The 18404-nt window shown below is 40.7% G+C and overlaps 1 protein-coding gene across 1 annotated transcript in view; it reads right to left on the bottom strand.

Moving 5' to 3' along the window:
• Positions 1-18404, bottom strand: part of cdh23 (cadherin-related 23) — a gene marked incomplete at its 5' end in the record, with an annotated part of 216819 nt that overhangs the window by 174314 nt on the left and 24101 nt on the right. Inside the window, 3 exons of the mRNA XM_079440403.1 lie at positions 41-133; positions 974-1021; positions 1135-1277. Of these exons, the coding sequence (XP_079296529.1) occupies positions 41-133; positions 974-1021; positions 1135-1277 (284 nt within the window). The remainder of the gene's footprint in view (positions 1-40; positions 134-973; positions 1022-1134; positions 1278-18404) is intronic.

The raw sequence follows: 18404 nt of genomic DNA, 5'->3' as shown, positions 1-18404 counted from the left end.
ACTGCAAGTTGATTTTGAGAAGTGAATTGTTATACATTACCTCGGGTATTTGAACAGCATAAGGCTGGTTGAGAAATGATGGTGCATTGTCATTTACATCTCCGATCTGAATGTTCACTGTATTCTTGACGACCTAAAAACCAATTAAATAAAAAAAATGCATAAAATTAAATCAAATAACAAATAACATTCTACTAATTCTACATTGGATTTCATAGATTAAAAAGATGAGTTAGTTTATAGTAATTAAACCTAGAAAAGTTCATCAAGCCAATTTTTTTATGGTTTTAAATAAGAAATTACACAACCATTAAAATGTTTGGAGTCAGTAAAAGTCCCTTATGCTCACCAAGGCTGCATTTATTTGATCAAAATATAGTAAAACGGTAACATTGTGAAATATTATTACAATTAAAAAAAAAAAAAACATTTGAAAATATCTTAAAAAGTCATTTATTCCTGTAATGGTAAGCTGTATTTAGGTATTACTCAACGGGACATGATTCATCATTATAATATGCTGATATGGTGCTCAAGGAACATTTATTAATATTTTCAGTGTTGGAAGTCCTCCACTTAGCTTTGTGGAATATCTTTAATATTATTATTTTATTAGATTTTTTGAGGGAAAGTTCAAAAGGGCTGCATTTATTTGAAATTATTTTTGTAATTATTATCAATGATGAAAACAGTTGTGCTGCTTAATATTTTTGTGGAAACTGAAAAATTTTTCACGATTATTTAATGAATAGAAAGTTTTTAAAAAAATGTAATGGAAATCGTCTGTAACATTATAAATTTACTCTCCACTTTTGAAAAATTCAATGCATCCTTGCTGAATATAAGTATTAATTTCTTTACAAAAAAATCTGTACAGGTCTCAAACTTTTGAACGGTAATGGAAAGTTTAAAAACGCAGACCTTAGAGACAGATGGATGGGAAAAATGGATAGATCGATGATCTCTAACTCACCCCTTGACTGTCACTGACTGAGAACTCCACCTGCATCTCTGACTTGGTCTGAAGACACAAAACCACAAACAGACAAACAAACAGCAGCATTAAATCACTAGCGTTAGCTCCAGCTGGACAGTCATTCAATTCTTTCACCATTTGCTCATGGTTTTCCCCACCTCCCTGTCGAGCGGCTGTCTCAGCCACACAACCCCAGTCGTCTCCTGCACAGCGAAGTACCGCATGGCCTCTTCCCCGACCACACCGAAAATCAACGGCTCGCCGTCCGGGTCGACCGCCTGCAGCTGGGTAATGGAAGTACCTGAACACACACACAATAGACGATAACATTACATCTTAAAGGGGTCATGAAAAGTAGAATTTTTCTTGATCTTTTGACACAAAAGACTTGTTGCTCTTTGAAAGTATAAAGTCTTTCGGAGCTAAAAAAGAAAAAAAAGCATTTATTGCAACTACGCTACTATGAAACAGCTCATCACAAACTTTTGCAACATTTCAGACAAAACAGACATTTTTTTTTTAATATGTACTTTTGTCTTGTTGTTTAATATTTGCTAACTAGGTAATATAGGATATAGTTGTACAGCTGGATACAAACATTGTAGGTGGCTATGACCTCATTATGGGTAAATATGCTGGTAAATGTGAAACACATATAAAGTAAACTAAACAGCCCGACTTAAATGTAAATATATCCAGCAGCGCAGGAGGCCACAAAGGATGAGTCACATTAAAAGATGAAGTGTGTAATTTTTTTGATACTTTTAAAATGTCCCAGTTTAATATGCAGAGATAACTATAAGCTATTTGCAGGTTGGCAAGAGTGTGAACACTGACTTGTGTTTTGTTTTTTGTTTTTTTACTTCTGCCGGAACCAGTGAAGTGAGTTTGGGAACAATGATTGACAGGAGTTTGAAAGCTAAAATTAAGGCTGGTCTATACAGCGTTTAAAATCTGAATAGTTTTGGCATACACTAAACATCTCTGGATCACCAGAAATTTTTTATTCTTAACTATTTTAACCATACTTTCTAGTATTAAATAAATAATAAATAAATTTGATTTCCTCTGGCTAAATGGAATTATTGTCTGTATCTTAAAATTTTATGATCAAACATTATATGATTTTCTTTCAAATCTGTTGACTCTGATGGCCCAAAATCTGACTTTCAGTAACTAGCATCAACTCCTAAACTCATTACGAACTTTAGAAACTTTTCAGAGAAAAAGTCACCCAGTAAAAAGTCACCCTTAAGCCCGGTTCAGACTATACACTTTTTTTTTTGTCGGTTACAACAGTCACTGTGTCAGATTATGCAATTTCGACTTCTAAAATCTTGTTGTGTCCTGGACAAGCAAGTGTCACAGATGTGACAGAACTCTTCAAGGACGAACGGAAAAATGTTAACATGCTAAGCCCAGTTCAGATTACACGATTTTAGCCCAATTTTGGCACGATCTGCTTGATGTAGGTGTTGTGGGGATTTGTAAATGACAATGGGCATCGCAGACGTGGCAAACACTATGACAAACACCAGACGAGATGAAACAATTGAATCTTGCGTCCCAAAGCCCATTGTTGTTTATGAATCCCCACAACACCCAAGTCAAGCAGATCGTGCCAAAATCATGTAGTCTCGACCGGACAACATAAATTTACTTGAGAGGATAAAAAGTGAAAGTGAAAGTGACATACGGCCAAGTATGGTGACCCATACTCGGAATTTGTTCTCTGCAATTAACCCATCCAAGTGCACATACACAGCAGTGAACACACACACACACCGCGGACACACACCCGGAGCAATGGGCAGCCATTTATGCTGTGGTGCCCGGGGAGCAGTTGGGGTGAGATATTATATATTAGATATTCAGATATTATATGCAGATATTATAAACTGCATGAGATATTCATCCTCGTTTTCAGAAAATATTTGCCAATTTGGTAATGTAAATTTAAGACATAGTTATACAAGTGAATACAAACATTGCAAATGGAAATTACATCATTAATGGACATTGATAAATATGAGACATATATACGCATATAAAATAAACTATAAAGCCCAATTTGTGCAAATCAGGGCAAAATACAATACTAGGCAAAAAAGATGTTTAATATATTTCAGGCTTTAAATTGCAAAATTAACTTGTACATTTTGCTAAATATCTCACATTGGTTTTAATAGAAGAAAATAAAATCTTAAAAGAGTCAAACAAGTGAGGGTGATTAAATAATGAGAGAAAATAACTGCTCCTTCAAGTAAAACTTCCTCCAGATATTTTAATGTGATGCAAAGTTATGACCTTGAGACGCAGTTATTTTAATATTTCATTCTTTCTCTGTCTCATTAATCAAAATCTAAACAAAATAACCTTTAAATGAGGTTTTTCACCTCTTTATTCTCTCATTCCTCCTCTCAAACAGTCTCAATATCCCAAAACGCGCTACACTACAGCCAAACTAACAAAGACATCCCCTGAGCTCATTATACATCACACAACATGGAGTCTGTGTGTGTCTGGTAACAGGTGTCTGTTTATGAAGACACCTGGCGAGGGGGTCCCTGACTCATTCCAGCTTTAGTTCTGCTGACGGCGCCAGACGCCTAATGCTGCAAATCCTATATTAATGAGAAAGACCAACAAACAGATCAGGCCCAATCCCTTCCACAGCCATAAACACACACACAGACTCAGATTCAGACTTGTGCATACAAAAGCACTCACATACATATGGTGCTAGCAACACCGAGGCCTTGGGTTCAGTTCCCAGGGACAAAATGCATGCTTTAAAAGCCACTTTGGATAAAACCTTTGCCAAATGCAAAAATGTATGCATAAAGTCCAATAGCAATCAGTTCACACATAAGATATATCAAATGAAACTATACAAGTAGCTCTTTCATATCCAGACACACCCAGCAACTACAAAGGTCAATAAGTTAAACCACATGCACATACGTTTATTAATACACAATGCTGTGTGAAAGGGAGGTGAAAACACCTCTAATTAATGGGAGGATTTATTAACTGCGCTCTCTGTTTATAATGAGATTTATGCAAATTCTGATGCTTTCAGTGTGAGTTATAATTTGGTTGAAGACGGTGCAAATTAAGCGTTTTACGCTACACTCATTAATAATAAAGACTTCCCCCTCTCTTTTCTCCTGTTTTTAGAGATGAAGAATCCATCGTGTGTGATCAGGAGAGGGAATGCTGGGTAACAAATGTCTGTTCTGGATCAGTGATGTGTGTCTGTGCACAAAGGGATTGTGGGATGTGTTCAGAGGAAACTAAAATGTGTGTAAATGTCAGTCTGCAAGACAAACTGTGGCTCTGCTTCAAAACCTAATCAGCTGCCTTGCCAAATGATTTTAAGAGCATTTGGCATTGGCATACTGCTAAGCTAACAACATGATAATCTAATAAGCACAAAAACACATAACACAAAGAAATACTGTTTTGTTTTTAATATTTTTAACCACACTTTTTGGTATTACATGAATTATAATAAAATATAAAACAGTAAATTATACTAAATAAATATAATGATAATATTTTATTTATATTTATAATCATATTACTGCACAGTAAACTGAATTTCAAAACATTTTTCTCTTTGACCTCCATCTTTGAGGTATATTTCAATGCATAATGGGACCGTGTTATATGCAACAAGACACAATATTACAAATAAATACTAAAAAATAATTTTCAACTATTTTAATCATACTTTTTGGTTTTAAATGAATTATACTAAATAAAACAAAATATAATAAATTATATTAAATAAATATAATGATAATACGTGGTTACAAATATTATTTATAATATTTTATTTATATTTTGAACAATTTACAATAATTGCACTGTTATTTATATTTGTAAAAATTATTTAAAAAATATATGTTTGAACATTTCTCAATTTGTCATCCATGTTTAATGGATTTATTCACTTGCTGCACAAAAATACCATCAACTAAATATTTATTTATTCTAAACAATTGCAACCATACTTCTAGGTATTAATGTTGCATATTTATAATGTGTTTTAAATGCTATTATATTTAATTTCAATTCAATTACATTTTAATTATTTAAATGAAATGATATTTCTCACTTTATTCCTTGATTATTTCAGTTGTCGAAATGCATTATGATATTGCATTATCTGCAAATTCTGCGTTTAATTCAATTCCTCAGAAGGTAATATAATCACACTTCATAGCATTTGGAACAACTGTCCCATCAGAAGCACGTGTGTTGGTACTGTATGTAACGAGTGTGTATGTGCATTTATATGCATATGTGTAAAGCAGTGACACTCATGTTCTTTCTGTTTCTCTTTGGCTCGGGCTGATAGATGATGCTATTTAGGCCACAGTGAGCCCAGTATTATACTTATGACTGATGCACTGCACATTAACACACCACACAGCCGAGAAGAACTGACAAGAGCAATGTGCCTGTGGGATCATCTATCTCTCTCTCTCTCTGTTGCAGTCACAGGCCCGTCTCAGCAAGTGTGTAGAATGCTTTATTTCAGAGAATGTAACTCATCTCGATGGCACAACACTGACCGGACAACACAAACAGAAACTCCCAAACAAAACAACATTAAATCTGACTGCCACAGGTGATTAGAATGACAAACAAACAGAAACATTTGCGAACAGCCTAAAGGCATGGATCACCCAATCCAAATGACATTTCTATCATCATGTAATGTAATCTCAAACCTGTATTCTTTTTTTCACAGAACACAAAATGCAAGATGTTAAGCAGAATGTGCAAGCTGCTCTTCTCCATTACACAAAATGAATACCATCAAAGTCTGTCGAGCTCCAAAAAGGACAAAAAAAGCACCATGAAAGTAGTACATATGACTCATGAACTATATTTTGAGTCTTGACGTCACACGATAGCTGTGTGTGAGATACGTCATTCAGTTATAATCTGTATGGTTTCAGAAGACTTGGAATATAGTGCATGAGTCATATGGGCTACTTGTGATACTGAACTGTTTATAATAAAGCCAATATATATTTAAAAAAAAAAAAGATTTCAGTAAATACAGTGATTTTGTGAAACATTATTACAATAAAAAAAATGCTTTCTATTTTAAGGAATTTTAATGTGTAATTTAATCCTGTGAATTTTCAGCATCATTACTCCAGTGTTCTCTTCAGTGTTTCATGATCCTTCAGAAATAATTCTAATATGCTGATTTGCTGCTCAATTATTATTGGTGCTCAATTATTAACATGGCTCTTATTATTCTAATAGATGAAAAACGTTTTTGCTGCATAATATTTTTGCTGAAGCATGATACATTTTTTAGAATCCTTTGAGGAACGGAACGTTCAAAAGAGCAGCATTTATTTGAAATATAAGTCTTTTGTAACATTATAAATGTTTTTACTGTCACGTTTGATGTATCTGTGCTTAATAAATAACTAGTTTGAACTATTGTATAATCTCACTAACCCCAAACATTTGAAAAGTATATGTATTATGGTTTGCACAAAAATGTTTTTAACACTGATAATAATAAGAAAGGTTTCTCGAGCACCACATCAGCATATGAGACTACTTACAAAAACATTAAAACAATCTTACAAATTCCAAACTTTTGAATGGTAATGCATGTTCTATGGTACTGAATGATTACCAGATTCATACTGTATATCAAGGTGTTTTACCTGGTTCTCCAATGCAGTATTACTATACTATGATACCTCTCTAAAAACTTTAATAGTTAGTGCATACAGTAAAATACACATTAATGGAAACTTCCAGATTCCAATGGAAGACATGTATAGGTGGGTAGCATGTGTGTGCGGGTAAAAATGAAAGAAAAAAACAGAAGGAGAATGAAAGATAGAGAAAGGGCGAGTACAAGATGTGATTGTGTAGAGATGCTGGCAGTCAAGTGTTTTATGTAGCTCCTGGTCTGTTGGAGAGGAGGCCGCTGGGGCCAGTAAATCAGCTCAGAGAGGGCATCCATCCCTGGGTAGATCAATAGACTTTCGGCCCCTGTGACTACACAAAAGCTCCTTTGGGGGCCCACAGGGGCCTGGGGTCACCACTCCACCATCACAACGCCAACTTTATTACTATCATCTCAACTGTAATGTTGTACTGCAATACAGAGGCATACACACAAACAAACACACACACACGAAATTCAGAGGAACATATTTGAGAACAATGAAAAGCAGCATCCTAAACCAGACCAAAAATGACTGAATTTCGCTAAAATCTCAGTTGTTTCTCCTTGACATCGATGATGATAAAAGGAGAGCAAATGTAGAAAACAAAGTCTGCAATTAAAGGGGTCTTATGATGCTATTTTAAAGATCATTATTTTGTGTACTTGGTGTAACAGAATATGTTGACATGCTTTCATTTTCAAAAAACACATTATTTTTCAAATACTGTACATTATTGTAGTTCCTCTATGCCCTGCCTCTCTGAAACGCGTCGTTTTCTACAAAGCCCCTCCTTCCGACAAAAGCAGTCTGCTCTGATTGGCCAGCTGACCCAGTGCATTGTGATTGGTCGAACACCACAAGCACGTGCCGGAAATGTAACAGCCCTCACCATAATCGCAAGCTTCAGCTTTCAAAGTGAATATAAAGACAGTTAATAATGTCCTTAGTTTTACCATCAGTTCAAGCCCGAGAGGGGAACAGAGTTGTGTGACAGACACAGTGATGAAGCTCGTATGTGTTTGCACACAAGCCGCAATTAAAACAGCTGACTCCACTGTGATGTGACCCTGTCTCTCTCTCTCTCTCTCTCTCTCTCTCTCTCTTTCTCTCTCTCACACACACACACACACACACACACACAGGACGTGCAAAACTTCGCATTTGAACAGTCAATAGCAAATACTTAAACTAATAACAAAACATACTTACAGTTGCTGATTCAGAAGCGCCAGATTGTCATAGCAAAGTCAGAATTACCTCCTCTCCTAGGTTCACGAAACGGTCATCCATAAAATGCGTTATTGTTGTATTGTAAATAAACTATGATTAAACTATAATTCCTAAATGCATCTACTTTCAGAAGGCCAAATAAAGTGCTTTTGCTTTCGCATAGAAACACACAGAGTCTCCCTGACATGGCTGGATCAACACTAATGCGGTTACTGAAACCATGCCTTCTTTCTTTGCGTGAACAGTTGGGCGGCATTACACAAATATTTCCACATCGTGACGTAGACATGGTCACATATCTCAATACATTTAGTCTGAAGACCAAATGATCTAAGCTATGCTAAACACATTCATTTCATAGTAAAACACTCAACAACTGTCTCATTTGTGTTTTTTATTTTCTTATTCTTAGGCATTTTAGAGCAAACACCTGAGAGAAAATGTATAAATGCAACACAGATAACTTCATTAAGTCTCATGAGCTCTGAAAGAGCAATGTTTGAGCAATAACATCAATAATTCATTAATATAAACAATTGGTGAATTATTCAGAGGCAGTGTGAGAAAGGTTTGTGTCAGTTGATAGTATTACACATCCAGATGGGCAGTGTTACATTTAACACCACCAGGACACATTACTGTTTTTCAAAAAATAATACAATGTAACAAAATGAAGGGGTCTTGAAACACAATATTAAAAACTAAATCTATTTTTAACTTGACATCCAATCTTAAAATGCAACACTTGATGTGAGACATTGAAAAACGACAAGATGTGATGCAAAGATTTCCATTTGACACTAATATTTAACATCTACCAACACTTAATAAAAGAAATCAGGAGTATCCTGACATCTGAATAAAATTGTGGGGGAAAAAACCCTGAAGATACAATAATATTCAATAAGGATGCAAAAATGATCAAAAGTGACAGTAAAGTCATGTATAAAGTAACAACAGGTTTTAATTTCAAATGAATCCTAAACATTTTTTTAATTATTTATATATACAGTATATATATCTATATATATATATATGTATGTATGTATATATATATATATATATATATATATATATATATATATATATATATATGTATATATATATATATATATATATATATATATATATATATATATATATATTAGAATGGTTTCTGAAGGATCATGTGACACTGAAGTCTGGAGTAATGATCCTGAAAATTCAGCTTTGACATCACAGGAATAAACTGCATTGTAAAATATATTAAAATAGAAAAATATAATTATATAAATAATATAAATAAAGAATAATAAAGAAATATAAATAATATAAATATTACTGTATTTTGAGCATAAGAGACTTCTTTTGAAAACTTTTGAGAGTATTCGTTACAAATTTGCCATTCTTCTAAAAAGAAATCTTAATGTTTAATGACAAAAAATACTTTGCCGCTGACAATTGATTAAAAAAAATCTAATCCTCAGTGCCAGTGAAAATGTCGACAGAGCAGTGAAAAAAAAATCTAAACTACTCACCCAAGGGAAAAAAAACCTCATTGTTAATCTATTATATTATTGCCCAGCATGATTAATAATAATACAGAGACATGAAGAGCACAGTTAAAGCGGAAAGCGCTCTATTACGTTATCTCATTGTCACTTAGTCCCACGTACAATCACGCAGATATCATCAGTCTTTGCCCCGTCGAAAGCGTCGTCTCGCAAGCGGGCGATAAACCGCACATGTTCCACGACTGCGACTCTGATACATGATTCACAGCCTCGAATTCATTACCCATTGTGTTAATGGCGGGTGTTTCATTAATAGGGCTGAACTGTAAATCAAAGAGGCTGTTAATTGGCTTTGTGTCATAATCTCCGTCTAAAGCTGTTCTTCATCCGTGTGCCCGTAATGTCTTAACGCCTGAGTTTCCTCTCCACTAATGAGCACAGGCACTGAAGCACAGGAGCCCTAATTTGTTTATGGGCTATTGAAAAAGGTTAGTCCCCCCCCAGAGCATGAGTTATGGTACCCTCCCTAATGTGTTCAGGGAGGAGGTAAATACCATGAGCCGCGTTTGCAGGGGAGAAAAGGTGTAAGCAGCATAAATGATTGATTTGAATGGAGTTGGTTTCAGTGTTGAATGCAGGCGATGTTAGGTCTCTCTCGGGGTGATCCGTGCAAATCTGTTTCTGCTCATGTTTTATGTGAGCGTATTTCCATGCATAATTTGACCTGCAATCCCGAGTTTATCCCGTTTGATAGACCCCTGAGGAGTCAACATAATCTAATCTGACCAAACCCCCTTCAGTGACTCACTGTGCCCCAACCATAAATGACTTTAAATGTCAGAGTGGGTCTGATCCCTGTGAGGGTCCATTCACATCAGGAGTTTCTCTCACACACACATACATACATACACACACACACACACACACACACATTCTGTTCCTCGACTTAGTGAGCTGCCTTTGTTCAAAACCTCTACAAAGGCAGCAACTGCACATGGAACACTAATACTGGCACAAAGAGTACAGGAGATCCTATTTACAACTGATCTGACATCAGTGTGTTGCTAAACTAACACTATTAGACATATAACAACCCAAAATATTGGGTAAAATAATTATTTTAATTAATTTGTATGTATATTATACACACACCACCGTTCAAAAGTTTGGGGTAGGTTTTAAGATTTTACATTTTAGAAAGAAGTCTCTCTCAAATTAAGAACAGTAATATTGTGAAATATTTATTTTATTTTATTTTATTTTATGTTAACATGTAATATAAGCGACTCAACCCTGAATTTTCAGCAGCCATTACTTCAGTCATTCTAATATGCTAATTTGATGCTCAATAAACATTTAATAATAATTAATATGTGCTTAATAATTTTGTGGAAACTGTGATACTTTAAAAAAATATATATTTTAAATATAAATCTTTTGTATCCCCTAATATTTTGAATGAATGATTAAACATAACAACAACAACAATAGTCTAAATATATTTAATTATTTAAATATTTTATATGTATATAGAATTTAAGGAAGTAGTATTAAAATTATCTGAACTTTAGATAAATTGATATAATGTCAATAGATGTCATTTTAAACAATGCAAGGAAGTTTTTTAACTTTTTGAATGATGGAAAAAAGTCTGAAGGTTTTATAGGACAGATAAATACACCTAGAAATCTGCACTTAATTTATATAGAATTTTCTATATTTCACAAATTTCAGCTCAGCTCAGAGTGCAAGAACACTTCATTTCCCTGAATGCCACTATTTGCTAAATTTATCTGAATTGTATTTTAAGGAATACTTCTACTTTGAATTTCTATTCAAATTCCAATTTCACTTCCTGTGAGGCATGGCCAGTTCAAGTCAAACCCACACTCATGCACTAAAAGCTAATTCTGAATTTTGCCAGACCCTGCTGTCTGGATATACCATGGTATAAATGGTAAAGCAGAATCAGTACTGGCTGACACATTTCTATGAACTGTCATACCTTCCAGCCCTAGTCAGCATATTTACATTCCGAGAGCCTGTGTGTGTGTGTGTGTGTGTGTGTGTGTGTGTGTGTGTGTGTGTGTGTGTGTGAGAGCGTGTGTGTGTGTGTGTGTGTGTGTGTGTGTGTGTGTGAGCGTGTGTGTGTGTGTGTGTGTGTGTGTGTGTGTGTGTGTGTGTGTGAGCGTGTGTGTGTGTGTGTGTGTGTGTGTGTGTGTGTGTGTGTGTGTGTGTGTGAGCGTGTGTGTGTGTGTGTGTGTGTGTGAGCGTGTGTGTGTGTGTGTTCCACAAAGGCACATTCGGGCACATCCAGACGGCTCATTTCCATGGATAAAGGTCCAGAGAGCATGCTGGGTCAGTCCCTCAGGAGAGCTATCAAACACTACTGATAAAGACTGTGTCAAATCACACTAGTACAAAAGCACAGGGTTAAGTCCTAGACAGGGCAATTATAATCATCCAAAAACAACACTAAAGCAAAAGCTCCACAATGAAGAATAGTAAAACAGCTTTCGCTTGCTGTCAGCAACAGAAGTGGGGACTCGACTTGAGCTCTAAATTTCCCCTTCCGGATCCAATTAATTTTAGGAAGTAAATGAAGTGGTGGAAGGATTTTGCCAAATATTCATTTGAAAGTCTATTCACACAAATAGCAACATGACAAAGCAAATTGCTAGAAAATGGCTACTGAAAATTTGTCCCAAAATTATTCAAGTGTAACACAAATTTCCACCAGTCTCTTAAAAGTTCACACACCTGAATAAAAGAATTGCCAAGCAAATTAAAAGTAAACCTATGCTGTAAAAATGAATGAATAAATACATGAATGAATAAATAAATTCTGCAAAAATATTTGTTTTCTTATATACAGTGTAGTAAATAGGCTATTTAGTATAAAGATTTACATGTTTACATAAAATTATAAGTTATTAAATTTAACAAACTGAAAAAATGTAATTTACATAATTTACATTTACAAAGTAATTGTTAATGGTATATTTACATGTGCACCGATAATGTGATTATTTCCAATAATCAGAGTTGGCTTAAAGTGATAGTTCATCCAAAAATGAAAAATAACCCATGTTCCCTATCGATACTCCACTCGTACTGCGTCTTGCTAAAGACGCTATGGGAAAAAGCCTTTTTTCTCCTTTACTGAAGCCTTATTCAATCACGCAGTGAAACTGCACGATCATTGGTTCGTGCAGTGTGTTAAAAACGAACCAATGTGTCGGCAGCGGAGCTGCATGAGCCTATGGCGACGGAGCCCGCCAGATCCCGCCAGAATGGGCGGGGTTATCTGGCTATATAATCGGCCGTCTGGCCATAGGATCCTCAGATTTCTTCTCCTTCAGCGACGACATCTCGCCTTCGCTGATCCCAAGAAGCCGCCTCGCCGTTGACACGCCTCGCAGCTGAGCCAGAGACCTCCTGCCAGCTGAGACGCCGCTTTCACCGCGCTCCAGCCCCGCAGAAGTCCCGGTCTGTTCGCTGCCGCCATCCGGTGAGTGCTATAAAAATGCATATTTATCGGCGTTGTTGCAAATGCCGCAACAGCGAGTGTGGCTCGTGCAGGGGATCCTGCACGATGCAAAAGAGCAGTGAGCGCGTGCCGCCTGTCTGGGTCTCGCCCACGCACTGACTGCGCGCTTACTGAGACAGGTCGTTCGAGTATGAGTCTCGCTCTTCCCGCTCGCTGTCCGTCTCTGTGGAGGCAGCTCCGCTCTCCCGTTTCCCCTCTCTCAGCAAAGCTCGGAGAATGAAACATCAGAGCCACGGAGCTTCCTGCAGCGCTCGGATCCGCCGGTGTTCACACGTGAGAATCAGAGCTCCTCCTTCATTGGGCGGCTCTATTCTCTTTGGCGGACCGGAGTGGAAAGTTATGTGTGTGCGTCACTGAGACTGCGCTCACACAGGCAGCCTGCTTTCACCGAAAGCCGGGCTTTACTCTGATTTGCTCGCGGTCCTCTATGTAGCAGGCCCCGCCTCCCCCCTTCTCTTCTCCCAGTCACCTCGGAGACAGGAACAGCGAGTGAGGCTGAGCAATCAGGTTGAGTGATTTTTCGCGCCGGCTTAGCCCCGTGTGTTTCACTCTGCATACAGCGCTTTGATCTGCCAGCGCGTGTGGATTAGCGCGCCTCATTACATTGAGTGGCTCAATCCTTCTGCGCGCATTGTAAAATGCTGCGCTGGGCGGCCACCCACTCACGTTTATTTTCTCCCAGTCACCTCGGAGAAGGAGACGGATAAAAAAAAAAAAGGCTTGAGTGATTTTTCGCGCCGGCATAGCCCCGCGTTTTTCACTCTGCATACAGTCTTTGATCTGCCAGTGTGTTTACACTAAGTATTAGCGCCTCTTGCAGCTCTTTGATCTGCCAGCGCTACTTTCATTATGAAAGCTTCAGTCTGTCCCTGCCGCGCTCACGGTCCCTTTCTTCAATGAAGGTGGCCACGCCTCCCCTGCTCTAGTGTTTCTACTCTCCCAGTTATCTCGGGGAAGAAACTGCAAGCTCCAGGGTTCGCGCGATCAAGCTTGAGTGAATTTACGCCAGGGCAGCCCCGCGTTTCACTCTTTGATCTCGGCTCGCCTTCTTCAGTGAAGATGGCCCCTCCCCTCGTCCGCTACGAGCGGATCTGAGAGGATGCGCGCAGCACTTTTGATCTGCTGGTGTGTTTACACAATGGTAATTAATACCCCTCTTCTAAGAGTGGTTGATCCTTTTAGGCAGATCGAAAGCAAGTTGTCACTATGATTATAACTGACAGCTTCAGACTCCTGACGCTTCTGGGCTGTGCCCTCGGCCCAAATGGCCTCTGTCATGCCTCCAAACACCCCGTTTAGCTCCGGGTGCCGATGGCAATGAGTTTGTGGTAAATACTGTTGTGAACACTGGGCCCTTTCAAAAAGCGCCCACACAACTGATCGCTGTTATAGCAAGGAAATAAAACAAACATTTTCAAAAGGGAGCACATTCCTCTCCCTCTTATCACGAGCTTCAGGTCCCCGCTTGGCGGCCTGCCACTCGAGTTTATCCAGCCCCTTGCCACGCGGGCCAAGGCCTGGAGGGCCATCCCCGGAGTGTCAGAATGGGTTATACGGATAATAGAACGAGGTTACTCACTCCAATTCGCTCGCAGACCCCCGCGCTTCAGCGGCGTGGTCTCCTCTTCTGTAGACGGCTAGAACGCTCACGTTCTACGTTCAGAAATGATGATGCTGTTGAAAAAAGGAGCCATAGAAATGGTTCCTCCAGCTCAGAGCGAATCAGGCTTTTACAGCCATTACTTCCTCGTTCCCAAGAAGGATGGCGGCCTCCGGCCCATCCTCAATCTCAGACGCCTGAATCGCGCCCTCGTGAGGAGGTCGTTCAGGATGATCACACTGAAGCAGATCCTCTCGCAAATTCGCTCAGAGGACTGGTTCTGTTCCCTGGACCTGAAAGACGCATACTTTCACGTCCAGATAGCCCCCCCATCACAGACGATTCTTGAGATTCGCCTTTGAGGGAGTGGCTTATCAGTACACGGTCCTTTCCTTTGGACTGTCCCTGGCCCCACGCACTTTTACGAAGTGCATGGACGCGGCTCTTTCCCCTCTCAGGCAGATGGGAATCCGCATTCTCAATTACCTCGACGACTGGCTCATTCTGGCCCAGTCAGAGGTACAACTACTCTCACACAGAGCCCTCCTCCTCAGCCACCTAGAATGCCTGGGGCTCAGGGTCAATTTTGCCAAGAGCGCGCTGTTTCCCAGCCGACGGGTGTCGTTTCTGGGAACAGTTTTGGACTCAGCTCAGATGAGAGCTGTGCTAGCGCCGGAACGCGCTCTGGCCATTTAAAAGCTCGCAGCCTCCTTCCAGAGCGGCACCGCTCGCCCCGTCAAAGCGTTTCAGAGGATGCTGGGCCTCATGGCCACAGCATCGCCGGTGCTACAGTTGGGCCTGCTTCGCATGCGGCCCCTTCAGCGCTGGTTGAAACCACGGGTTCCACCCCACGCATGGCGACATGATCGCCTACATATCAGGGTGAGCCAGGCCTGTGTAACAGCCCTGGTCCCCTGGAAGAACCCACGATGGTTCAGAAAGGGTGTGGCCATAGGGATGGTCTGCAGCAGGAAAGTTGTCACAACAGACGCCTCCAACATGGGTTGGGGGCGCTGTGCGAAGGCAAACCGACCTTTGGTCGAAGGCGGAGCAGAACCTCCACATCAACTGCTTAGAAATGCTAGCAGTGTGTCGAGCCTGCCAGTTTTTCCTGCCAGAGCTAAAGGGACGACATTTGCTGATCCGCTCAGACAACATGTCAGTGGTGTCCTATGTAAATCACCAGGGAGGTCTCTCCTCGAAGCGCCTCTTCCTTATGGTAGAGCGACTTCTGGAGTGGGCTCAGCTCAACTTGCGCTCGCTGAGAGCAGCAAATTTGCCGGGCAGATTGAACCGAGGAGCGGATATGCTATCACGGAGCAACGTCCCCTCAGAAGAGTGGATGCTCCATCCGCAGACGGTTCGAATGATCTGGAGAATCTTTGGCAAGGCCGAAGTAGACCTTTTCGCCTCCAAAGACAACTCTCACTGCCCAGCCTATTATTCGAAGGTCAAGGACGCGTTGGCCCACGACTGGCCCAACCTCCTCCTTTATGCATACCCTCCGATCGCTCTGATTCCTCAGGTCATCAGGCGAATCAGGGAACAACGACACAAGGTCTTGTTGGTGGCCCCCCTGTGGGAGAACCAGCCTTGGATGTCAGAGCTGACCCAGCTGCTAACCGCAGCCCCCTGGTCCGTGCCCCTGAGATGAGATCTCCTCTCTCAGGTGAATGGTTTGTGGCACCCTCTTCCCAAACTGTGGGCGCTTCACCTCTGGCCGCTCAACGGGAGCCTACCAGCCTCCCAGAGCGAGTGTTAAATACCATTTCTGAGGCTAGAGCCCCGTCTACGAGACGCCTCTATGCCCTTAAATGGGCGGTTTTCTCCAAATGGTGTCTAAACCGCGGTGAGGACCCCCCTACATCTGAGTTGGCGGTGATTCTGTCCTTCCTGCAGGAACTGCCGGATAAAGGACGCTCTCCCTCCACACTCGGGGTGTTCGTATCGGCAATAGTGGCCTTCCACGCCTCTATTGCGGGCCAATCAGTGGGCAGGGACAATGCTATCGTCCGTTTTCTAAGGGGTGCCAAGAGGCTGAATCCGCCTCGGCCCCTTACTGTCCCTACATGGGACTTACCCACTGTGCTGAGGGCCCTGAGGGGCCCTCCTTTTTGAGCCGCTCCAGTCCACGAACCTTTGGTCACTGTCGCTGAAGACTGCTCTGCTACTAGCACTAGCGTCAGTCAAGCGAGTAGGAGACCTGCAGGCGCTCTCTGTGAGCCCCGCCTGCCTGGAATTTGGGCCAAACGACTCCAAGGTCGTCCTAAAACCAAGGCATGGATACGTACCTAAGGTACTTTCCACTCCGTTCAGAGCTCAGGTCATCAAACTCTCCGCGCTTCCTCCCTCCGAGGAGGACCGGGAGTTAATTTTGTGATGCCATGTTAGAGCCCTACGGATCTACTTTGAGCGTTCCGCCTCCTTCAGGCACACGGAACAGCTCTTTGTTAGCTTCGGTAACCGCGCCAAAGGGCTTCCGGTCACGAAGCAGAGACTCTCTAAGTGGATAGTGGATGCCGTTACGCTGGCTTACTCTTCCTTGGGCCTTCAATGCCCCATTGGAGTACGAGCCCATTTGACTAGAGGCATTGCCTCGTCACGGGCCTGGTCTAGCAGTGTGTCTATTACAGACATTTGTGCGGCGGCCGGCTGGGCCTCGCCGTCCACATTTGCAAGGTTTTATAAGCTGGATGTACCGGCCTTGCAGGCCAGGGTCCTATCTGCTTAGATGAGTATGACTTACGTTGTGGGAATAACCCTAACGGAGAACTCTTGACTGCACGGGCACTCAAGCTCTCTGATGGGTTCCTTGCATATCTCAGCCCTGAAAGTGCTGAGTATGCGAGGAATGCATGGAATGACCCGGGCCGAGCGTGACCCCTACGAGCTCAGCTCGCTTTAGCCCGAGTATACTATTATACTTCCCTCTGAGCATGGAATGCTTATGGAGGTATTTTACACAGTCGTTCCTCTACCATAGCACGGCGTGATTGAATTGTGTTCCCATAGCGTCTTTAGCAAGACGCAGTACGAGTGGAGTATCGATAGGGAACGTACTCGGTTACTATCGTAACCTCGGTTCCCTGAGATACGGAACGAGTACTGCGTACTTTGCCGTGCCAGGTAGCTGCACGACTCAGTCGTCGCTTCAGTCGAAGTAAACCTGAGGATCCTATGGCCAGACGGCCGATTATATAGCCAGATAACCCCGCCCATTCTGGCGGGATCTGGCGGGCTCCGTCGCCATAGGCTCATGCAGCTCCGCTGCCGACACATTGGTTCGTTTTTAACACACTGCACGAACCAATGATCGTGCAGTTTCACTGCGTGATTGAATAAGGCTTCAGTAAAGGAGAAAAAAGGCTTTTTCCCATAGCGTCTTTAGCAAGACGCAGTACTCGTTCCGTATCTCAGGGAACCGAGGTTACGATAGTAACCGAGTACGATTTACTCACTCTCAAGCTATCCCAGATTATATAAAAAATGTCCAGGCTCTTTCAAGTTTTATAATAATAGTGAATGGGGGTCAATATTTTTAAGCCCAAAAAAGTGCATCCATCCTTCCATAATAAAAAGTAATCCACACAAATATCCACATTTAAAACTTTATAAACCGCTATGTCTAGCTTACGCTAACTGTCGTATGCACATTTCCGAGAGAGTGGCGTTACAGTAGGATGTATAGGCGAATGCGGTGACAAATACTGGTCCTGAACTAGAATTACAAAATGAGGATTTGTAAAGAAAAATGTCAGAGGATTTCAATATATGGATTTCCTTTGCTGTAAACAAAACCTCGCAAGACTAGTTTTTCTCACCGGAACTTATGCTACAC

Source organism: Barbus barbus (assembly GCF_936440315.1).
Source record: "Barbus barbus genome assembly, chromosome: 18".
Lineage (NCBI taxonomy): Eukaryota > Metazoa > Chordata > Actinopteri > Cypriniformes > Cyprinidae > Barbus > Barbus barbus.
The sequence above is the reverse complement of the archived record's forward strand: the minus strand, read 5'-3'. Positions and strand labels throughout refer to the sequence as shown.